Source organism: Rhineura floridana, chromosome 3 (genome assembly GCF_030035675.1).
Source record: "Rhineura floridana isolate rRhiFlo1 chromosome 3, rRhiFlo1.hap2, whole genome shotgun sequence".
NCBI lineage: Eukaryota > Metazoa > Chordata > Lepidosauria > Squamata > Rhineuridae > Rhineura > Rhineura floridana.
This window is the reverse complement of record NC_084482.1, coordinates 53342678-53367834: the sequence shown is the minus strand read 5'-3', so window position 1 is coordinate 53367834 and position 25157 is coordinate 53342678. Positions and strand designations below refer to the sequence as shown.

At 45.4% G+C, this 25157-nt stretch overlaps 1 protein-coding gene across 6 annotated transcripts in view; it reads left to right on the top strand.

The window, feature by feature from the left end:
* Positions 1-25157, top strand: part of RNF213 (ring finger protein 213) — a 231935-nt gene that overhangs the window by 92149 nt on the left and 114629 nt on the right. For all 6 annotated transcript variants that reach the window (XR_009761276.1, XM_061615791.1, XM_061615789.1 and 3 more), the window contains exons 29-31: positions 20787-20923; positions 21201-21296; positions 22330-22448. Coding sequence is in view for 5 of the 6 variants with exons in the window: in XM_061615791.1 (XP_061471775.1) it covers positions 20787-20923; positions 21201-21296; positions 22330-22448 (352 nt within the window). In the remaining variant the exon portion in view is untranslated. The remainder of the gene's footprint in view (positions 1-20786; positions 20924-21200; positions 21297-22329; positions 22449-25157) is intronic.

The window sequence follows — 25157 nt, the reverse complement described above, 5'->3', positions numbered from 1 at the left end:
ACTTAAAATGTAATCTGAAGCATATGTTATACAAACAGTTAAGACCTTCAGTATGTGTAAGAGGGAGCTGTTGCAAGACCTAATTTCTGCTAAATTCATTGACTTGTTCATCAGGTGCTCTTAACTGGGCCACTGTCTACCTTGCTGTAAACATGCAATGGCAAAGTATGGTTTGTTATGAGAATGAACCATAGGAAGCTTTGGGCTTGTGTGTGAAGGAGGGGGAAGTAGAGAGAAATGCTTATTGTGGATATTTCTCATAACGGTAAACCATGGTTTGTCATTATATCTGATCTGAAACAGTGAGATTCTCTACATGAATACCATGTTATTCCTTGAGCAATGGGCATACCACGCCTGAGGAATATTTGAAATTAAATGTTCATGCAGCAAACCCATGTGGTAAGAAACATAATTAATTTGCTTTTTTTGTAGGCCATCCAAGTGTCAGCATTCTTGGTGTCTCTAATATGGGGTCAGGAATCTAGAAAATCTGTGTGTTCTGTGTTACTGAAATACAGTTCTAGAACTTCCTTTGGCAATGGAAAAACTGGCTAAGCAATCCGGCTATTTCCTCTTCAGCACAAGAAATTAGCAACGTCTAGATTGTTCAAGTCAGTGCAGTATCTTCTTTGAGGAAGAAGGAAAGTATCTAAATACTATCATTGAGTATTAGAACTAAGGGACTAGACATTTCCCTTCACATGAAGTTACATTTACTTTTTTTCCCTTCTCTCTTTCAATTCAGTTTCATTCCCTTCATAGGATGTTGGAATTTTTGTTGTCAAATAGGGGTTGTGGTCAGGTTTTTGGTATTTGTTCTGGCAGTTTGGGCTCTGATTGTTGAAAGCATCATTTGCAGCCAGAGTGCAACTTTAAACCTGTTCCAGGTACCTTACCACTAACCTTAATCTCCCTGAAATGATAGCCCATCAGATGGCTAGATACTGCTATCTACTATCCACAGATAGGAAATGCAACAGAGTTGAGGAAGTAGGTTGCCTTGCTCAGTATGAGGTCCCCAGTCCATTTTCTGTCTCCTCGTCCAGACAATTGGGTCTCATCTTTGTTTGTTCTTAGCCCTGCTGTTTCATCCTTTGTGTTCCTTGCTGACCCTTTGTATTCATATGTACTCTCTTTTGTCAGTTTTTGAGACTTTTTTGTCATTTGATGATGTTTATCTCTGTCCTGCTCCCCTTTCTAGTCTGGTGGGGAGGCATTTGCTAGCCTTCCACTTTTTCCTTTGTGTTTTTTCTGATTTTTTGGGTAAATTTCCCTCTTAGGCCCTAGCTTGGTGTTTGGCTTTTAGAGTTTTCCATTTGTTTCCCTTGGTGCTTTTTCCAACTGTCCAGCTGATGCTTAGCTATTCTTCCTCAGTGGTCCTTCCGTATAATCAGTGAGTCTTCAGCTATTCCTTGTATTGTGTGTGTGCTCTCAGTTTTATTCCCCTTGGTGCCTCTCTCCTTCTCTGCTTGTGTCAAAACAAAACAAGCCCCTTGTGTTTTTTCTGCTTTTCTACCTCCCCTCCTCCTCCTCTCTGAAGTCAGAGCAAGTGGACCATGTTTTTGTGGGCCAAATTAGAGTCTGGTTTTAACACTGCTTGGTGCTGTGCTTTGTTTTTGAGCTCTTGAGAGTGGCTTGTTCTGTCCTCTGCACCCAGTAGTGTGTTGCATGAATTGACTCAAAGTGCTGGCTGCATCTTTTTCTAACACTGACAGTCAGGACCAAATGGCATCAACCTCTTCCTCAATTGTTGCCTCAGCAGTAGCCTTAGGCTCCGAAAGTACAGCACACCTTCATGTGCAGCCATTGCCCCCAGCAAATGCTGGCAGCATCTATGAAGGAGCTTCAACAGAAAAAAACCACAAAAGTTGCCTCTCCCACCAAAGTCTGTGAGTGTGCCTAACTCTACTCAGAATGGCACCAGCACACACCTCCAGGCAAGCACATTATGGGAGCTGTCTCAGTGAAGCATTCCATGGTTTTACACAGGCTCTCTCATTCTGCAAGCGATAGGAGGCATTCTGATGAGCTTTTTTCTGAGGATGAAGCAGGGGTAAGATGTAATTTGACTACCTTGTTTGATTCTACTTACCTGTCCTCTAATAATAGTAAATAATAATAAATTTAATTTATGTGTCGCCTATCTGGCCAATGGCCACTCTAGGCGACGTACATACAATAAATATAGCAGAATACAGTACAAATTACAGTGAAATAATATAAATTATAAAAGCAAGCAGTACATAATAGGAGGCATTTAAAACAGAAGAATATTAAGCCTCCCCAAAAGTCCTGAAAGTCTGCTGAAAAAGCCAGGTCTTTAAGGCCTTGCGGAACATATTCAGGGAAGAGATGTGCCGAAGATCTTGTGGGAGGGAGTTCCAGAGGGTGGGGGCCGCCACTGAAAAGGCCCTTTCTCTAGTGCCCGTCAACCTAGCTGCTTTGGTTGGCGGGACTGAGAGAAGGCCTTGTGTGGCCGATCTTGTCAGGCGGCATGATTGGTGGCGTTGTAGGCGCTCCTTTAGATAAACTGGGCCGAGACCGTGTAGGGATTTAAAGGTTAATACCAACACCTTGAATTGGGCCCGGAAAACAACTGGAAGCCAGTGTAGATCGAACAACACTGGCGTGATGTGGTCCCGGCGACGACTGTTTGTGAGTAATCGAGCCGCCGCATTCTGAATAAGTTGTAGTTTCCGGACCGTTTTCAAGGGTAACCCCACGTAGAGCGCATTACAGTAATCTAATCGAGAGGTGACCCGGGCATGTACTACCAGTGGGAGCTGATGAACAGGAAGGTAGGGTTGCAGCCTACGTATAAGGTGTAGTTGGTACCAAGCTGCCCGGCTCACAGCCGAAATCTGAGCCTCCATGGACAGCTTGGAATCAAGTACAACCCCGAGGCTGCAGACCTGGTCCTTTAGGGGTAAACTCACCCCATTGAACTTCAGGTCAGCGGTTCCCAACCTTCTCTTGTCCCCCACAAGCAGTACCTCGGTCTTGTCAGGGTTCAGTTTCAGCCTATTCCTTCCCATCCATCCACTCACGGACTCCAGGCACTTGGACAAGGTCTCCACAGCCAACTCTGGTGAAGATTTAAATGAGAGATAGAGCTGAGTGTCATCCGCATATTGGTGACACTGCAGCCCAAATCTCCTGATGATTGCCCCCAGCGGCTTCATATAGATGTTAAATAGCATGGGAGAGAGGATAGAGCCCTGTGGCACACCACAATTGAGAGGCCAAGGGTCTGAAACCTCCTCCCCCAATGCCACCTGTTGGTACCTATCAGAGAGAAAGGAGCGGAACCACCGTAATACAGTGCCTCCTATTCCCAATCCCTCTAGGCGATATAAAAGGATACTGTGGTCGACAGTATCAAAAGCCGCTGAGAGATCGAGGAGGACAAGGAAGGTAAATTCTCCCCTATCTAATGCCCTCCTCATATCATCTACCAGAGCGACCAAGGCTGGTAATGAGTACCAGGGCTTTGGAGTTGGTACGCCAGACCTTCGACTTCGACTCCTCTATTTTTCTACTCTCCGACTCTGACTCCGACTCCTTCATAAATAGCAAATGTATATTAACTAGTAATAACAAATTTACTGTAGTAAAATGGTAGCACAAGGCATTTTATCACCACCACGTGAATCCAGAGCTTGGAAAAGTTATTTTTTAAAATTACAACTCCCATCAGCCCCAGGGATTGGGCTCGTGGGAGTTGTAGTTAAAAAAGTAACTTTTCCAAGCTCTGGATTCACGTGGTGGTGATGAAATGCTACGGTAAATTTGTTATTACTAGTTAATATACATTTGCCATTTATGAAGGAATCGGAGTCGGTACATTTCTACCGACTCCGACTCCACCCAAAATTGCTTCCGACTCCACAGGCCTGGTTGCCAGTGCACATTGTAGCGGATGGCGGATTATTTCAGTCAGTGCCCCGTAAGGCTGTCAAGAAATCAAAGCACTTAGCAGGGACACTAGCAAAGGGTCCAAATGTCACCACCGTCCTGTCAGTTCCCACCAAAAAGAGAGCTGCTGCGATTTTGGAAGCAGTTCCCTCAGCAGCCCCTCTAAAAAGAAAGCGAGGACTGCCACCGCCGCTCCCTCAGAGAAGGCTGTTTCCTCAAACAAGCCAGTGCCTTCTCTGCCCTCAGTGGGGCTAAGGACTATTACGAAGCCCAGTTCTAAGCCAGCGCTCAGCATTAGCAGCTGCAATCAGTGCACTGTAAACTCTCAGCTCCATTACAGAGCCTCTGTTTTTCCCACCAAGAGCCTCCACAACACTGTAGCTAGGCATGCTGAGGAGTCACTTTCGGAGGATGAATTTGCTGCTGACGCCAGCCTCATAGCATCTTAGCTTACAGACCTGACAGATCAAATTCTGCTAGGCAACAGTTTATGCACGATGATTCAGTTGTTGCTCTGGAGAAGGAACCAGATGAATGAAGTGATAGTTCACAACCTCATGAGCAGATCAAAATAACATTGCGCAAATGTGGTTAATGAGCAGCAAGGGCAACAGAGAACATGTGACAGCGCTTCACCAGACCCACATGAGGTGTTGAGAGGTAGAGCACTGAGCCTGATGGTACAGAGGTTTGGCACACAACCCAATGAGATGCAACAGAATGTATATGATGATTCAGTTGTCTCCTTGCAGAAGGATATAGATGGTTCACAGGTGGAAGAGCAGTCCACCTTGATACCTTTACAAAAAGAATGGCAGAGTCAATTCCTGATGTCTGGAATTGTAAATTAACTGTTTGGTCTGAATAATCTTGCTGTGTTCCCTCAATAGTCTTAGGTAGTCCTATGGCAATGATTGGGCAGCAACTAATGGCCATTACAAGGGCAACTGAATGGCTGGAGAGCAGGAAGACACGCTATATGAGGGAAGCGTGGCCTGGATTCCCTGGTCAGTTGAAGTGCATTAATTCAGCTTGGCAAACGGCAATCCAGCATGCAGATGAACTCCTGTCAAATGCACAGTGCCCACCTCAAAAGCAAGTACTAGGGGCTGCTTCATGTGTGTTATCTGCATCAAGTGATGAATTTGTGGGCACAAGTAACAGCGCCACAAAGAAAAAAGGCTATGTGTGCTTATTTGCCTACATTCAGATCATCTGAGCAGGACACTTAGTCCATGCGGTTATCTGATCTGCATCTGTTTTGGCAGCAAATGCAACAAGCTGGAAGATGTTAAATCTCTCATTTGCTGAGATACAGTGGCTCAAGTGCACTCAACAGGGCCATATCAACAGGGCACACTGTGTGTGCTGCAGTTGTCGAGTCGCAGTGTGTAGTGCCTCAGACAGCCACAGACAGGTTGATCAGCCTGATTATCCACAAATTGTTGCTGCCAAGTCATGCATAAACAATGATGAAGATTATTAAAAATGAATAAATAAAATAAATTAGTTGGATGCACAGTCAGATTACGAGAAAGCCATATAATGGGCGCACTTCCTCTTCAGACGAGGAGGGTGTTCCCAGACCTGCATGCAATTCCAGCAGGTCATGGGCCAAAGTTCAGAGTGACATCACAGATGGCTAGACAGCTAGATGCTGCTAGGAACACTGATTCCCTTGATCCTCAGGTGACACCAGATACTGAGAAGTGGAAGTAATTTCCTGGTACAGATTGAAGAGAAAGTATTTCACACTCTGTTAAGGATGAACATTTTATTCATTTTTTTTGGTAGAATGTTAGCAGCATTGGATCATCCTGACAAACCAACTGATCCAAAGCACAGAGGTTCCAAAAGAACCTGGTACTAACCACAAGGTGTTTCGGTTCAGCTCCTAAGTAAAAGACTTAGATTGAAGGGGTAACACTTCTTCAGACTAAAAGACTAATAGTTTTGGCAAATAGATACTATTCTACAGACCCAGACTTTATGTATAAACTCTATTAGCAATTAATCTGCCAGTACTTATTTTAGTGGCCAAAGCTAATCTACTAAAAGAGATAGCACTTCCATTAGACACGACTGTTAGAAGAATAGCTTGGATCCATGAAGTGCATCCTACTGCTCGGTAACAGTATTCAATTCTGTTTTGAGCCTCACGCTATTCCATAGCAACATCTTACTACTCACTATTCCACTGTATGGTCACAGTTGCCAAATACTGTATATGGGGCCAATCTGGGCACTTCCACATCAGGAGGTGAAGAGTTATTGGGTTTCAGCTTCCACATTCAGTAAACAGAGGCTTCAGTCAGCTTTTCAAAGGAAGAGAGCTGTCACTGCACACTATTGTAATGTGAGTAGTAGTTTTCCATAATGTCCCATACTGGATAGTCCATTTCTTTATTATCAGAGCAGCATTTGCTGGCTCAGTAAAACATTAGATCAGTTGGGGTTAGATATGGTATGTTCTGAATGTAGAAAGAATGCAGAAAAGTGGCAAAATGGTCTCTAATAAATCATGGCCCACACCATGGCCTCGAACACAGTGCACCAGGTGTGAAGTCTATCCCTTCTACTTCTCAGGGGTGTTTGCTGCTCCTGATGCAAGTCTTGAGGATGGCCTATTTTCCATAGGAGGACTGCCATCAAGTGGGTAACATAGCTCCACCTATCTTCCGAAGGCAAGAATGTTCTGAAGTCAAGACTAGGGGCGTCAGGCCCCTCCCACTCTCCAGTTCATTCTTGCCTTCGTACCGAACAAGTTTGATATTCTTGATAGTGTAGCTTCTAGCTAAGTCTTTTGTGTTTTTGTGTGACAGGGTGGGAGTTTTGTGTTTGTAGTACTGTACGTTTCCTTCCCTGTCTTGTCTTGTTTGATTATTCCTGGGGAATTTCTTTGGGGGGTTCCCCATTGCCTGTGTTTTCCCCAGCACCTAGCCTGACGGCGCCTTAGAGAGACCGCAGCGGCGGCTCCCTCTCCTTCTGGCGGCGGACGCAGCTTTTAACCAGGAGTTTGCGGCTGCAGCTCCCTGCTCTGCTCCGCCGCTTTTCTCGTGCCTTTACGGCCTCTCGCATACTCCAGGAGTCTGCGGCTGCGGCTCTATTTTCAGTACCCTTATTGCCGCCTTCCCGGTTACTACCTCAGAATTTTCTGAGGCAGTTCCTTCAAATCTCCCCCTCTACGAGCCTGCGGCTGCGGCTCTCCTTCCTACCTTTTCAGCGATTCTCATTTGCTGGGCTGCTCTGCCTTCCCCGACTCCCAGCTTTTAAAATCTCGCCGCAATGGTTTCAAGGGGTCCGCGGCTGCGGCTTATTTACAGTTTCCCTGTTACTGCCTCAACGGCTACGGGGATTTCGATGACCATCCTGTCCCTTGGGCAGCGTTTTCTCCTGCCTGAACTTACAGCCGCTATTGCGTCTATCGGCCCAGCGGCTGTAGAACGTATTTCAGGCCGTTTCTCCCAGCTCCTCAGTGTACGCCATTTTTGATTGCTTTTTTCTCCCGTCATTTTCATGGGTGCCATTTTGTTTGTCTCCTTTTCCCGCTCTTTTTGTTTAGCCCATTCAGTACTGTTAGGAGGATCTAGCGTACTAGGACTGTGGATAGCAGAGCCAAAGGCTTCAAGTCTGCTTCCACAGCGCAATCTCCTTTGGTGTGTGTGCTGCAGATAGGACCCTGTAGTCCCACACAAGTGAATCTACTAACTCTGCTGCTGCTGCTCATCTCTTATTGATGCTGCCTACTGCAACTGTACTCTCTCGGCTGTGACTGTCTCTGACTGTACATTCTGCCCCATCCGTGGCCGTGTACCAGGCTGTTTGAACTGTACATTCTGCCCCATCCGTCGCTGTGTACTAAGGCTGTGCCTACTGTATAAGAGCTGTCTGAACTGTAGTGGTCGAGTACCAAGGCTGTTAATTCTGTACGTTCTGCCCCATCCGTGGCCGTGTACCAATGCTGCTGACTCTGTACATTCTGCCCCATCCGTGACCGTGTACCAAGGTTGTTAATTCTGTACATTCTGCCCCATCCGTGGCCGTGTACCAATGCTGCTAAATCCGTACATTCTGCCCCATCCTTGGCCGTGTACGTCGACATCTGAGCCAGTGCATTCTGCCCCACCTGTGGCCGTGTACTGAACCCCTCTGGGTCTGTACATTCTGCCCCACCCGTGGCCGTGTACTGAACCCCTCTGGAATATATGATGGCGGAACAGCCAGTAACAGCTCAGGCAACCAAGCCTAAACAGTCTAAGGCAACCAAGCACAAGCACATCAAAGCAGTTGCCAAAACGAAGCATATTTCCAGCCACAGCTCAACCAAGCGGGCACGCTACATTTCTGTACCAGTTTCTGAGGAGGCTGGCCAGGAACCACTAACAACTCTATTTAATTCTCCGAATGCATCCTCCGAAGAGGACTTTCCAGGGTTTCCTGACCAGCCAGCAGCCAGCTATCCTCCTCCCATATTACCTCCAAGGGCTCATTCCTCTTCTCAGCCTGCTGAACCTTCCACTTCTTTGCCGTTGCAAGCACAACCAACCTCAGCACTGGGACTGCAGCTGTCTCATGAGTTCATATCGCAACTACAAGACATGCTGTCGTTCTTCTCCCAAACACAGACACAGGCACAAGTCACTGCCGTGCCTCAGCAAAGGGTTAGTAGACAACCCAATGATCTGGGTTACTATGGTCACAATGAGGCAGGACCATCATGTTCCCCAAATCCTTTTGACATTGGCAGAGGCAGATTTGTCGATGACGTCTCTTGTGGGGAGGACCCACCATATGCTATACAAGCCGAAGGTGACGACTGGAGTGACCAGTCGGAACTAGCGGAGGATAACTCATATCGTCTGTTTGATACCTCTGATTATCAGCCCCTTGCTCGCAGAGTACTGAGCACCTTTGGTCTACCATCTGCACAACCTGCAGCTGCCACACCCGCAATTAAAGGGGCCAGAGTCCTGAAATCTCCCACACCAGCGGAGCACTACCTTCCGGTGCCAGACCCTATTGCTAAGCTGACCTATGAAGAATGGTCTCACCCATTGCAAACATGCCATTTTAACGCCCTTGCGGACAAGCTTTACTCCTTGGCTCCGGAATTTACTAGCAAACTGGCCGTCCCTGGCATTGAGGGGCCCATCTCTAGTCTAGTTTCTAGATCCCTTTTGCTGAGGGAAGAAGAGTCACACTTAAAGGACGCCACGGAGCGGAGGCTGGACTTTGCTTTACGCAAAAACCATGAGGCCACCGCCTTCGCCATGCGAGCTTCTGCATCTGCTTCCATCTTTTCCAGGGCGGCGATGATGTGGTTGGATGACCTCTTAGACGATCCTAATCCCGATCCTGTCTCTCTAAGGAGGTCACTGGTGAAATTACGCAAGACGGCTGCGTTTGTGGCTGATGCCACCCTGGACGCTAATCAGTTGGGAGCAAGAGCCATGGCAGCTCAGGTAGTCGCTCGGCGGACCCTTTGGCTTTGTCACTGGCAAGCGGACTCTACAGCCAGAGTCAATTTATCAAGGGCACCTTATTCCAGCTCATTACTCTTTAGTGAGGAAGCCCTAAAAGCTGTGCTTGTTGATCCCAAGGATGTACGAAAGCCTGTCTTGGCCACGGTCAGGAACGTTGATCGCAGGCCTTTCAGATGTTTTACCTCATACGTCCCTCCAGGGGCACCTGGAACAGACGTTTCCCAGGCAGAGGTCAGTACCAAGGGCGCAGAGGTACCTCAACGTCCTCATATAGGGGAGGATCTTGCCAGCACAGACAGTACTGACACAATACCGGTTGGGGGTAGACTTCTTCTATTTGGAGACCTTTGGCTGCGTCTGACTCAGGTGGCCTGGATCAGAGATCTTTTTTGTTATGGCTATGCAATTGAGTTTTGGGCAACCCCACCAGACAATTTTTATCCCTCCCCTTGTCCCAGGGCACCAGACAAGCACGGCATCATGCAGACAGCTATACATCACCTCTTGGACATGGCGGCGATAGAGCCAGTCCCTTCCACAGAGAGGTCGGAAGGGGTGTACTCCCTCCTATTTGCTGTGCCCAAACGAGACCTGTCATGGAGGGCGGTGTTGAACCTCAAGTTCATCAACCGTTTCGTAAAGTATCGCAGGTTCAAAATGGAATTCCTCCACTCCATTACAGAAAGCCTTCATGAAGGAGACTTCCTGGCTTCTATCGACCTTAAGGAAGCGTATCTCCATGTGCCTATTTGCATAGCCCACAGAAAATTCCTTCGGTTTGCTTTCAGCTCCCAGCATTTTCAATATCGAGTGATGCTGTTCGGCCTCTCGTCTGCTCCGAGAGTATTTACCAAGGTGCTACTCATACTAGTGGCTTACCATAGGCTTCAAGGGGTCCATATCTACCCCTACTTGGACGATCTGTTAATACAGGCGAGTTCCAAGACCCTGGCTCATCGCCATCTAACGCTCACGCTCCATGTCTTGCAGGCCTTTGGCTGGCTAGTCAATTTTGACAAAAGCCATCTTCAACCAACCCAACGCCTACAACATCTGGGGGCGATGTTGGACACCCTACAGGCGATGGTCTTTCTGTCCCCAGACCGCATAACTGCTATCACAGACATTGCACGGTCTCTGATGCACCAAGCAACCGCAGATGTCATGCTTCTGGCCAGGGCTCTTGGAATGTTGGTGTCCACCTTTCATATTGTGCCATGGGCTCGAGCTCATACCTGCCCGCTCCAGTGGGCTTTGTTGCCATTTCAGCAGGACATTGCCAGCTCAAATCATCGCACAATTCTCCTGAGCCCCGCACTGCGTCTTTCATTTCGCTGGTGGACGAGAGTCCAACATCTCACCCAGGGCACTCCGTTCAGAGAACCCCGCAGGACTGTTATCACCACAGATGCCAGTCTCCTCGGCTGGGGAGCCCACTGCAACTCCTAGCTCGTTCAGGGGGTTTGGACCACAGCAGAGCAGACTCAGAGCATCAATTGGCTAGAACTGAAGGCTGTCCACTTAGCTCTGCTCCATTTTCAGTCTCTGTTCCACTTGGACCATGTTCTCATTCGAATGGACAACACGTGTGCCAAATCTCATTTAAACAGACAAGGGGGGACCAGGTCCCGTCCTCTACAGACCCTAGCTTACCTCATCTTCGACTGGGCAGAGTAGCATCTACAATCCTTAAAAGCAGAACATCTCAGAGGAATTTGGAATGTGACAGCAGACTGGCTCAGCAGACAACAGGTCTTTCCAGGAGAATGGAAACTTCATCCGACCATTTTCCATCTTCTCCAGTGTCGGTTCGCCGTCTTCTCAGTCAATCTATTTGCCTCCAGTCGCAATTGCCAGCTACCCAGGTACTTCGCTCGATACCTGGACACAACAGCGGAAGCAGTGGATGCCCTATCGCTACCGTGGCCGGAGGGCCTCTTGTACGCTTTTCCTCCAATTCCTCCGTTGGCCAGAACATTGCGGAAGGCGCGACGCGAGAGGGCCAAACTGGTTCTGATAGCTACATATTGCCCCCGTCGACCATGGTTCTCGGATCTCCTTGCGATGTCGGTTGGCCCCGTCGACCATGGTTCTCGGATCTCCTTGTGATGTCAGTGATGGACGCTTGGACACTCCCAGTCAGGCCAGATCTCCTATCCCAGGGTCCAGACTGGCATCAGGACCCCAATTGGCTCAACCTAACAGCGTGGCATTTGAACGGGGATATTTGAGGTCGGCTGGCCTGTCTGAAGCGGTTATTGACATTATCTTGGCATCGAGACAACCATCCACCAACCGTATATATCAACATACTTGGGTGGCATTCTCCAGGTGGTGTCAGTCCCAGCACCTAGATCCTTCCCAGGCCACAATACAACAGGTGCTACAATATCTTCATAGGGGCCTCATGATGGGGCTTAGACCCAACACCATACGTCGACATGCGTCCACTCTATCATCCATTCTCTCAGTGTCCTCCACTGGTGCTCCTATTGCCTCGCACCCGTTCATCAAACGTTTTCTGAGGGGAACCGCTCTACGCTCACTGGCTGTAGTTCACCGTTTTCCTTCATGGAGTTTGTCGAAGGTCCTGCAGGCTTTACAACGCCCTCCGTTCGAACCCCTTCGGATTGTGCCTTTACGTCTGTTGTCGTTCAAGGTCTTGTCCCTGATTGCGATCACCTCTGCAAGACGAGTTTCGGAACTGGGCGCATTGTCTTCTGCCCGCCATCTCTGTGTTTTCTATAAGGACTCTGTTGTACTGAGGACTGATCCTTCCTTTCGTCCCAAGGTCGATTCAGTTTTCCATTGCAACCAGGACATTGTTTTGCCATTTTGTCTGAATCCTAACCATCCCCTCGAGAAGGGTTGGCATTCGTTGGATGTTCGGAGGGCTCTCAAGACCTACCTGTCTAGGACCCAGGATATACGATTATCCGAGTCTCTATTTTTATCCTTTCATCCACGTTCTATGGGGCATAAAGTAGCTAATTCCACATTATACCGCTGGTTGCGCGCATGTGTTGCCTTAGCTTATGAGTCCCTTAAGCTTCCAGTTCCAGCTAGTATAACAGCTCATTCCACTAGGTCAGCGGCCACTACGGCTGCTTTTGCTACCAATGCTCTTGTTGCTGATATCTGCAGAGCGGCTGTTTGGTCTACCCCACACTCGTTTATAAGGCATTACAAAATAAATCGTTATGCCTCTGCCGATGCTTCTTTTGGCAGACGAGTGTTGCAACAGGTTCTTAATGATGATTAGGATGTGGGTGGTCCCTCCCTGTTATGGGCTGCTTTGGTACATCCCGCTTGATGGCAGTCCTCCTATGGAAAATGGACCATTGGTCTCACCTGAAGGGTGATTTTCATAGGAGGACTGCCATCACGACCCTCCCAGTTGGAGGATACCTAGATATTTTTGGGGTTTTTTCATATATTACTGTTACGCTATTATATTTTGATTTACTAGTGAAGTCAAGACTGCTATTACTGTTATCTCGCTATGTTAGAGTCATATTATTATGAATATTGCTATTGTGTTATGTTCTTGCTGGTAGGCCCGTTGGCCTTTTTCCCTGCATTTTTAGATATCTCTCCTTGGACTCGCTGCGAATGAACTGAAGAGTGGGAGGGGCCTGACGCCCCTAGTCTTGACTTCAGAACATTCTTGCTTTCGGACGATAGGTGGAGCTATGTTACCCGCTTGATGGCAGTCCTCCTATGAAAATCACCCTTCAGGTGAGACCAATGGTCCATTTCTGTTCCACCTCCATCTCAGAAACTGATCAGATCACAGTGGCAAGATGCTAATGCATTTTTTCTTGTGTGGCAGACTGCCTTGATGGCCATTATTAGCTCCAAGAAGATTGAGTCCCCCAACGAGAGGAAAATAAAACAAAAATGATAGCGATTATATTGAGGATTATAACAACATATAATAAGGGGATACTGCTCAGTAAGAGGTTGTCACATTGGTTATTCAAGAGTGTTGCATAAGATCCAACTACAAGGGTCAACATTTCTTTTAGTTCTGAAAGTCAATTCATGGTTATTTGGACCCAAGAATGCTCATACTGTGTTGAAGAGTTATAAGACATATCTGTAGAGACTGTTTGGTTTTTCACCTCACCACACCAGAACATTTGCTCCTTGGGAAGAGTCTGCTTTTTCCTCTAGAGCGCCAGAGGCATATACGTAAGTAAATATCAGTTACCTCATGAGCGTCATGAGTAGGTGAAGGTTATTTCTAGCAATAGCCCTGGAAAAATTTTGTTTGGGTGTTTTCCAAGAGTAGCAGCACATAGCACAAGTTTGCCCTTCTGGAGAGCTGCAGTCCTTAACATTTGAAGGAATGGATAATTATATGTATCTTACCGATTCTTGAGGAGTTCAAGGGTCCCCTATAGGATGACCTTAACAACGATTAAATAGCAACAAATAAATAGAATATAGATTGCTTTGTTTCACAAGTTTCCCAGGAGGCTTCAGCCATATCCTCTGCAACAACAATATTCAGTATTATCTTCTGAAACGACATACTATTATTTTACTAGGGGATTCAGTTCATTAGCTAAGGATCTGTTGGAATGGAACTGATGTTCAATTTATTGCCTGCCCTTCACCACCTGGTCCCAGGGCAGCATAAAACAGTTTATAGATTAATTTTATACAGTTTTTTGAGCATGTGGGCAACAGATTGAAGACAAACACATGCTTGTTATTCAATCCTTAATGCACTGGAAATTAAGGCTACCAAGTCTTCTGTTGAGGCCAACCTGTAGAGTGTGCTTGGCATTCATTAGATGTAGGGAGAGCCCTTAAAGTCTATATAAATAGGACAAGGCCAATAAGGCACACCGACTCGTTGTTTGTTTCTTACCACCCAACTACTTTGGGTAAGGTTTTCTCTTCTACTTTAGCAAGATGGATTAAGGTGTGCATTGCTTTAGCTTACAGTTCTTTAAATATACCATTGCCACCATGTATAGTTGCTAATTCAACAAGAGCAGCAGCTGCTATTGCAGCTTATTCGACATATTCACCTCTCCAAGAGATTTGTCGGGCAGTCACCTGGACAACCCCTAATACTTTTACTAAACATTGTAGGATAGACATTTATGCATCGGCTGAGACAGCCTTCAGGAGGCGGGTTGTTCAGCAGGTGCTAAAGGATAATTGAAAATTTATGTACCCATCCAAGCAATAGGTCAGCTCTGGAACATTCCGAAAACTATAACGGCACGCTCGACGCATTCAGCCTCAACTTCTGTGGCTTTTTCGGTCAATGCTCCTCTATTAGAGATTTGCTGGGCGGCCACTTGGTTCTCCTGCCAATACTTTTGCTTCCCATTATAAAATGGACTCTCATGCCTCGGCTGAGGCTATCTTTGGCAGATGTTGTCTACAGTATACTCATAAGGTCTGAGTCACGGTAGTTGCCAGCATGTTCATTATTATTATTATTATTTATTTATTATTATTTGATTTATATCCTGCCCTTCCTCCTAGCAGGAGTCCAGGGCGGCTTTATGTTCATAAAGGCTGAGCCACATTACCCTACTTATTCTTGGTAGGACTGCTTTAGTATATCCCACTTAATGGACTATCATCCAGGGAGAAGAGGACTTTGGTCCTTACCTGAAATAAAATTCTCCTGGATAATAGTCCATCAAGGCCCACCTGTATGTGGCTCTCTGAATGTTTTTCCTCAGGTCAGTTAGACAACGATAGCCTTCGCATCGCCTTGTACTTTCGTTTAAATAAATTAAATAAATAAATACAACAGAAAGGGAGATGGTTTGAAATAAGCTAACTAGCATTTTTTCGTTTGCTTCTCAATACTGCTGATTTGTGACAATACCTTGGCTATGTTACTGTACCACTTTCCCAGGCCTTTGGCACTGGATGTGGGGGTCATGGCTATGGATAACCTCTTCTAGTGGGCCAGGACCTGTATACTTGCCCTTTATTGGTATTGGTTGTTGTTTTTCAGCAATACAGTTTATTCTTGTTTCTCAGTTGTGTGGTGTTGTTTTCCATATGCCATTTTTTACATTCTGCAAGGGAGTAGGTTGTCAACTTTTGGAGCTGCCACGCAGCTAGGACCACAGTGTTAGTCTCATCATGAAAAGACTGGGGAGGTCACGTGTGTGAGCTGACCTACTCCCAGCAGTTCAGCTTTTTTTCCTGCCTATGGACACTAGGTGGAGCCCATAACCCACTTGATGGACTATTATCCAGGAGAAATTTATTTCAGGCAAGGACCAAAGTCTTCTTTCCACTGTTAGATCCAGGCTGGATGCCACCAAAGATACTTCCCAAACTGGCTCAAGCAAAATGAGGAAAGCCTCTGGGCCTTTCTCAGCCCTTCCATTAACAAACCCAAATGTTTCTAGAAGCACTTTCTCCCTGCCTTCTTTATTAATTTCCTCAATACTGACAGCCTTCTCCCCAAGACCTATACCCACTCTTCAGCTTCCAACTCTCACCAAAGGGTTTCCTTGGGGCCCATGACAGCAGCAGGACCACAACTATCATCCCAATTGGCAGTAAAGGTGTACATTTTGCTTGCATGGCAAACCAAGAAATCAGTACAGGCCTAAATTAGCTGCTTCTTTTTCTGGACGCACTTGGGACACACATCAGCAACAACAGCTGCAATATTGACACCAGTCTTCCTCTAGAGGGGGAAAGGCTCCAGCTCCTGATGTTCTTAGTGGCCCGACAGCTTCTTGCCTGTGGTTACTACATTCAAGAGTCTGTTGAATTTGGCTACAAGATAGAACTGTTGGCCCTTTCCCCATTGCCATATTTGTTCCCTCTCCAGTGTCCATTTGTCCCTTGAACCATCATGTTTTACAGTAGCTTATTCACCATCTATTACAGATTCTCTACTAAGGAAATCCTTCAGTCCTTGGATTTCTTCAGCTAAATAGATCTGAAGGAGGATTATCCCCAGCACAGAAAGTACATCTGTCTTGCCTATAGACCACATCATTTCCAGTACTGAGCCTTGTCTTTTGGCCTCTCGTCTGCTTGAGAGCGCTCATGAAGATTATGGTTACCCTGGTGGTTCATCTGCACCTCCAGGATATCTATATCTGTTTGTTTTTAGACAATCTGCTGGTGTGGTTGGAGAGTACAGGACATCCAAACAACTCTCTTATCTCAACAGGACCACAGCTTCCTCATCAACAAAGCAAAGAGTCACCTACCTTTAACCCAGCATCTCCAGCATTTAGGACAGTCCTGAACACTCGCTAGGCTTTGATTTCCTTGTCGCTTTAAAGGATAACATCTGCTGCTTCAACTCTTCTGTCCCTTATGTCAAAAGATGTGATGGTCCTGACCAAAGTTCTAGGCTATAGGTTATTCAGCTCTCCAGATCACCCCGTGGGCAAGTCATCACATGTAACCCTTGCAATGGAACCTGCTGCCTTACCAACTGGACATTGTCACCAGCAGGCACCCCCTGGTCCCTCTATCCCTGATATTAAGTGTTGTTCAGATGGTTGATCTCTGTGGCCAACCTCCAAAAAGAGATTCCTTTCTGGGATTCATGTTGAACATTAATTACTGTATATGCGAGCTTGTTGGGATGGGGAGCCCATTGCAATGGAATGTACATACAAGCCCAAGAGGCCCCAACAGCATCAACTTGCTGGAGTTGAGTGTGGCCAGACTGGCATCCAGTACTTCACGCTGGTGTTCGATCTCCACCAGGTTCTCATAAGAACATAAGAAGAGCCTGCTGGATCAGGCCAGTGGCCCATCTAGTCCAGCATCCTGTTCTCACAGTGGCCAACCAGGTGCCTGGGGGAAGCCCGCAAGCAGGACCCGAGTACAAGAACACTCTCCCCTCCTGAGGCTTCCGGCAACTGGTTTTCAGAAACATACTGCCTCTGACTAGGGTGGCAGAGCACAGCCATCATGGCTAGTAGCCATTGATAGCTCTGCCCTCCATGAATTTGTCTAATCTTCTTTTAAAGCCATCCAAGCTGGTGGCCATTACTGCATCTTGTAGGAGCAAATTCCATAGTTTAACTATGCGCTGAGTAAAGAAGTACTTCCTTTTGTGTTGTCCTGAATCTCCCAACATTCAGCTTCTTTGAATGTCCATGAGTTCTAGTATTATGGGAGAGGAAGAAAAACTTATCTCTATCCACTTTCTCACTGCCATGCATAATTATATACACTTCTATCATGTCTCCTCTGACCCTCCTTTTCTCTAAACTAAAAAGCCCCAAATGCTGCAACCTTTCCTCACTCCATCCTCTTGATCATTCAGGTCTCTTTTGAACAAACAATGCAACAGTTAAGGCCCACATCATATGGCAAGGGGGGATTCGTTCAAGGAGTCTGTGACGTCCTTCCCTGGTTCTCCCTGTCAGGTTCCCACCTGCTTGTGGCTACTGCCTTTCACTGGGCACCACCAGGGACAACACCAGTCAGGACCTTCCTTTATATGGTTTCTCCATTCTGCTCTAGCACAGATCTCACTAGATCCCACTGCTAGGCAACACCACCAGTCACATCCTGTAACCAGTACTCTCAGAGACTTTGCCTAAGTCCCTCTATAGCTTGTTACTTTGTGACTGTGTGCCTATGCTGTTCCCAACCCCCTTGTATCTTTATTATATATAAAGCATACAACTCTGGGTTGCTCTGGATACTTGACTTGTTACAGTATCTCCCTTCACCACTGTCACCATTAGATACAGTTTCTGTTCAGCCTTGGTAATTACCTTGCCCTCCCTTCTAGTCTGTATATTCCCTAGCCAAGGATCAGGCCTTTGGTAAACCAAATAAGTGTCTATTTACTAACAACCGGAAATAACAAGATTACTTTAGGAATGTTTCACAAGCGTATGGTTTCATATATGGTCACTCTTTATGTTTGTGTTCATATATATGCTCTTTAAATATCAGCCAAATACAATCCAAACTTCCCTCAGAACTCTGCCAACCAACCCTCACCAAACAACCTCACTCCAACCAACTCAACAACTTCTTGCCCCCCCACTCACAAACCTCCATTTATACCTTCAGCCAGCCAGCCACTCAGCCAATCATCATCCAGCATACTTCAGCTTCTCACCCATGTACTCCCCCGTTTTTTGTCTGTCATTTACCATACATCACCTAATAGACCCGCACTTACCATATTTACAGATGCTTAACCTACAGGAACATCACAGAGTCTCCCAACTTGAGGTGACTTTTTCTTCAATTGTGCCAAGATTCGTCTCCTTTCCATACAGAGAGAACATCTCAGTGGCGCACTGAATATGACAATAGACTGTCACAGCCATCAAAAAGTTTTTCTGGGAGAGTGGAGATTGCATTCCTCTGTCTTCACTGTGATCTAGAATACTGACCGTTTCACTCAAGAATCAGCAAGTTCCTTGCTTCTTTGCATGTTATCAGACTATGTAGGTGGAAGCAGTGGACATGTTGTCAGTGCCAAGGCCAGCAGAAGTTTTTTATGCCTTTCCTCTGAATTCTCTTCTTGAACAGACCCTGAGATAGCTTCAGGAAACGGGGTCAGAGCTGATCCTGTTGGCATTGCCTGCCATCCTTGGTTTTCCAAGATCTGATCTCTGTCAACATCTGCCCTGTGGAATCTGCCTCTTTGATTGGAATTTATTTTTGCCGGGTATGTCATGCAGATCCAGGCTGGCTTAAATTGATTGTTTGGCACTTGAGCTGCACTATCTGAGAAAGTCTGGCTTGTTGCAGCAATGACATATACCATCTTGTCTTCACACTGATCCTCCACATAAAAAATTTATCGGCATAGTTGGAAACACTTCGTAGGGTGGTGCTCTTGAAGTGCCTGTGCCTGTCCAAGGCCAAGATACACTAGGATTACTGCAAGATGGACTTCATATGGGCCTCAAAGTGAACACTTTGCACCAGCAGGTGTTACCTCTCTTTTCTGTATTGTCTGTTTGGTCTTCTGAACCTGTGGAATCACATCCCCTGCTGATCCAGTTCCTTAGGGGTGCTTCTGCATTCTGCCCACCAGTGGTCTGTCCCTACCCTTCATGGAACCTCCACAGAGTGTTGTTGGCTCTTCAGTGTCTGCCTTTTGGACCATTAAAATCCATGCCACTTCCCATGCTGTATTTAAGAGGAGTTTAAGGTAGCCATTACATATCTCATGAGTTGAATGGTTTGTCAGCGGTGAAACACCTGTGTATATTTCATAAGGACTGGCTAGATTTGTGCACAGGCCTTGCTTTTGTGCTTAAGGTCAACTCTGCCATCCACCATCAACAACAGCTGATTCTTCCTACTTTCTGCCCCAACTCGGCGCATCCTAAGGAGAAGGCGTAGTGTTCTCTCGACATCTTGCAGGCATTAAAGGTGTATATACACTGGACTAAAGACATTAAACAAACAATCCTTGTTTGTATCTTTCCATTCTAGGTCTTTGTTTAAAAAGATATTTTGTGCCACTTTGGTCTGTTGACTTACAGCCTGTATCAGTATAGTTTATGAATCCCTGAACTTACCTGTTCCCCAACATGTCATTGCTCATTCTACTAGGTTGGTGGTGATCACAGTGGCTTTCTTGGTGAATGCTCCCTTGTTGGAGATTTGCAGGGAAGCTGTGCAATCATCTCCCAACATGCTTACCCTTCATTACAAAATGAATGTTTACACCTTGGCTGAAATTGTGTTTGGCAGACCCATGCTTCAGCATGTTGCAGTACAGCCCTAGACAGCCGGACCCTTTTTCCCTTCTCTTGTTGTTGCTGCTTTGATACATCTTACCTGAGAGACTATCACTCAGAGAGAAGGGACTATTGGTCCTATTTGAGTGAAATTTCTCCTGGATGATAATCCATCAGGGCCCACACTGTTTTCTGTGTGGACAGGACAGCTGTCTCTGTGGTTATTATAATGTGATGACTCATGTTTTCACTGGGGATTGCATTTTGTTTTTGTTTCCTGTCATGCTATTTTCTCATATTTTAAGATGTATTTTGAAGAAGTAAAATTTTTGTTTGGTTTTTTTTGTTTGTTTTCTGTGTCTTTGTTGTCCACTTCACTGTGGTCTTGTAGTGAGCAACCTTCTGGACTCATTGTGAAATGGATTAGGGGCATGGCATAGAACAAGTCACCTACTTTCTCAACTCTGTTGTATTTCCTGTATGTTGATGATAGAAGGTAGTATCTACACCACCTCCTGGACTATTATTCAGGAGAAATTTCATTTAGATTGGACCAACCGTCCGTTTTTGATTGGACATTAGACTACATATCATATTACTACCTCTTGTTTCAAAAGGGGATTGCTATGTGGAGTTGTACAAAAGTCTTAAAAGGTTTTGTTCATTTTTGATAAGAGAAACCTGCATATTTTTTTTGCCATTTTAGATTACTACTTTCTCTAGACTCCTGACTGCAGCAGATACAGAGACTTTGAAGGCAGAAGTATGGGGCAATATAGACCCTCCAAAAGTTCTATTCTTGCAACAGTTTGACACAGAACACTCATTTTTGAAAGAAATTCGGTGAGTAGCTGCTTTTCTCAGTCCAAAGGGCTTATAGACCAAATTGAATATGACAGTTAGAGAATATTAAAGTGAAATGAATTAGTAGAGAGTAAACATGGGATTATGGTATTTAGGGTTTTGTTATGGTTTCAGACTGCTGGGATTTATGGAAGGTGATATTGTACTGTTCTCTGTTGTGTGTGTGTGTTCAAATATGTGGAGGGGTGATCCACTCTTGGTGCCAAATAAAAACTATCTAACCATTTTTGTGCCATCTGTTGGTGTTTTCTCCCAGGAATTCTCTTGATGTCACACCTGGAAATAAAATACTAATTATTCAGACTGACTTTGAAAATGGATCCCTCAGTGCCCAGCTTGTTGCATCAGCCAAGTAAGTTGCATGGACAGTAGTTATATATCAACGGTGTCTAACTTCATAGGTTGAGTAAGATTTATAGCGATGCTCAGGATAGGTGCTGAGATGTAATAGGCCCTAATGTTGATCTTTTGCATATACTCTGAAATTGTTCAAAGATTCAGGTATAGTGGAACTCGATTTGTGACATAATCTAGGATATGTTGGATTATTCAGTACCAGAGTATCCTAAAATACTGCTTTTAATTCATTTAAGAGCTATTATAGGATTTGGGATATTGTAACTTTAAGCTGTCCTATTATAAGAAAGAGAAGTACTAGCAAGCAAAACAGTTTTTGGAACACTGGACTATCTTTTTGATGGATTAACAGATTTCAAGATAACATGCATCCGTATAATTTTACTTTATTGTAAGGAGTATTTTATATATGTAATTATCTATTAAGTTTTCCTGAGTGGTAATTTTATTTACCATTTAAATAAAAAAGTAAAACGAAAAGAACTGTGTGTTAGGATGAGGTGAGGTTGAAAAATGGAAATGGACTGCCTTCAAGTCGATCCCTTCTTATGGCTACCGTATGAATAGGGTTTTCATGGTAAGCGGTATTCAGAGGGGGGTTACCATTGCCTCCCTCTGAGGCTAGTCCTCCCCAGCTGGCTAGGGCCTGCTCAGCTTGCCACAGCTGCACAAGCCAGCCTCTTCCTTGTCCGCAACTGCCAGCTGGGTGGCAACTGGGCTCCTTGGGATTGTGCAGCTTGCCCACGGCTGCACAAGTGGCAGGGCATGTAACCCCTGAGCCACTCACTGTGGGGGTGATCTTTAGCTGGCCCTTGACACCCAGGAGACACAAGCAGGGATTTGAACTCACAGACTCTGGAGTCCCAGCCAGGCTCTCCTCCCCACTGTGCTATACCAGCTGTCTGGGGTGAGGTTATTAGCCTTATAAAAGTTGAAATAATGAAATATGTATGGTCAGTAGGAGAGGCAGCAAGGGTCTTCCCCACTACTGCTTAAAATTGCTGGCAACTGTTTTCCTTGCCTTGCAGATACTCAGCTGTTAATGAAATCAACAAAACAAATCTGTGTGAAGCATCAGTGTTTGTGTTCTTCATCACTAAGTTGTCTCGAGTTGAAGGAGGAAGTTCCTATGTGGGATTTCATGGAGGTAAGGCTGCCTTTGTAAAAGGATGTAGAATGCAGAGAAATCCAGCAATAGTACAATAGAGGTTAATTGGAACTGTCTTTGCACATTGATCATTAACCATAGAATATAATGTGTTTCTTTCTAAAGCATTCCATAGTGACAACTCAGTATTGTCAGTAAATGATTTTTGTTTGCAGCTTCTTTTGGAGGATAAAAAAAATCAATTTTCTGTAATCCTTTAAAAAAAAAATAGAGCCACACTTTCTACTTCAATACAGAAAAAATCCATTTTTTTTAACGCAGGGCCCCATAAGATAAGATGAATTTCCTACATGGGTAGCATTTCTGGGGAGGAAAAGACTTGCAAATTTTGTATAGATTATCATATGCATCAATTACACATGTATCTGTTGCACTGTCCATATATGTGCTAGGAAGATGTAGCTGGCAGTAGCTTTCCAGCCTGTGTACACTATGTAAGCACTTGGAAGTATGGAGTTTTGTTCATTGGTTGCATTTGTATTTTTCCCTTACTCCAAGTAGCTCCAAATTCTATTTTAGACTTAAAATACTATGGTGTAGATTAAGTTGGGGGAAAAAGCCTTGTCCCTCAGGACATTCACTGATGCTAATAGCTGATCAGAATCTTTAACATGAGTTTTCCACATCCAAACCCAACATAGCTTTAAACGGTGGTACAATACTGTCACTTAGAGCCTGGAGCATATCAGCATGGCACATAATTAAGGAAGGGCTCACTAAATAATGGAAACACCATGGGTGTTGTCTGTGCAATAAATACTTGGTATATGTAGGAATTATATGTCTTACCAATTTATTAAAAAACAGTGTACCATCTTGTTCTGTGGTAGGTTGGTGGTCATGGAACTGAAATCATGGAAGATGAAAATGAAATCATAGTGAACAAAGTCAAAAGAAATTGCACAGTTTATCCCTAATACTTGAACTCTCAAATAGTAAGCAATATATGAAATGTATAAAACCCAGTAAGAAGCAATTTATATATAAAACTGAAATAAAATACTTCCTTCTGTACAAATATAATTGGACAGGTGTAAGAGAAAATGTATAAAGCATTTATTAATTTAATAAAAACCCTTCAAATTTAGAGACAGGTTCTTGCATTTAGTATCATTATAAATAGCAGAAGTATGTATCAGATTCAGATGAATCTTGAATTCCAAGGCACAAAGTGGGAGGCCTTGGCGGGATTTTTGATTTGTTGGGTGTAGTCAAATCTGTATGAGATAGCGTGACTCAAAGCAAGGACTCTGCACGGCTTGTAGTACCTTGGTGATCCAGATGTCAAAAAGTGCATTGCCTAAAAGTGATATTATATATCTCTGGTTACGAAAACATTAGGTTGATGGGGGAAGGGAGAGCAAACAGGGTAGCAAGAGAGCTTTGTTGTGACTTGACAGGTTAAGTTTGTAATCAGAGGGAATTATTTTACCCAGAAACTGGATTCATTTTAGCCTCCCCCCCCCCCAAAAAAAAATCAGATTTCAAGGCAGTTAGCATGAAATCCCCTGGACTGATTTGCCTATAATTTTGCAGGTTTCTTACCTAGGGCATCTCTTTCATATCTGAAATTTCCATATCAATTGTCCACAATATTGAGCACAAAAGCTGGACATACTTGCTTACAGTTTGGTGGGCTTTATTTTATTAGATTAGATTTCTTACCTGCCTTTACCTTATTGTCCCAGGGTGTGCTACAACAATAAAATCACAATTATAACAATTATAAAACAAAATACTTACAACCATAAAGCAGTTCCATATAAAAAACAGTTTAAAAGAATGCTATACAGTAGGACCCTGCTTTCCGGCACTTTGCTTCTTGGTGCTTCACTAATGCGGCTGTTTTGAATTGTATCCATGTTCCATATGTTCAGCTCTTGTTCCGTTATTGTGGCGATTTTGTAGCATGATGCAAAGAGCTTAGAAAAGAGAGGCGCTGAGTGCACAAATAGATGGCGCCCAACCCCCTGAGCACGTCGTCAGAGCTTGGAAACGTTCCTTTTTTAAACTACAGTTGGGCTGAAGGGAATTGTAGTTGAAACAAGGAATGTTTCCAGGCTCTGATGACGCAGAGGCGTCGGGTGCAATTTTGTTGTCAATGAGCTAGCGAGCGAGCAAATGGGGGGAGCGGGGGGGATGAGCGAGGGAGCCGGCAGGGGGAGGGCGAGCGGGCAAGGGTGAGGATGAGCCAGGGAGCTGGCGGGAGCAAGTGAGCGAACAAGCAGGGGGGCAAATGGGCAAGGGGGAGACGAGCCAGGGAGGTGATGGAGGGCGAGTGGGCAAGTGAACAGGCAGAGGGGACGGCGAGCGGGCAATGGGGGATGAACGAAGGTGACGGAGGGCGAGTGGGCAATGGGGGATGAGCGAGGGAGGCAGTGCAGGGCGAGCGAACAGGCAAGGGGAGGGTGAGCAGGCAAACGGGGGACAAGTGAGGGAGGCTGCGGAGGGCAAGTGAGCTGGTATGGGCAGGTGGGCAGCTCCTTCCCTGCGATCCGTGGCAGGAAGTCTGCCGCAGAAAGGGAGCACTACTCCCCCCCCATAACAAGGGCAAGTGAGTGAGCGAGCGGGGGGGGAGGGCAACGCACAGAAAAGCGGGACATGGATCAGCTGTTGTGCAAGGAGCTTCAGGGCCAAGCGCTGTCTGCTGGAGCTCCCCGCGCTACAGCTGATCGACGTTCCGCTTTT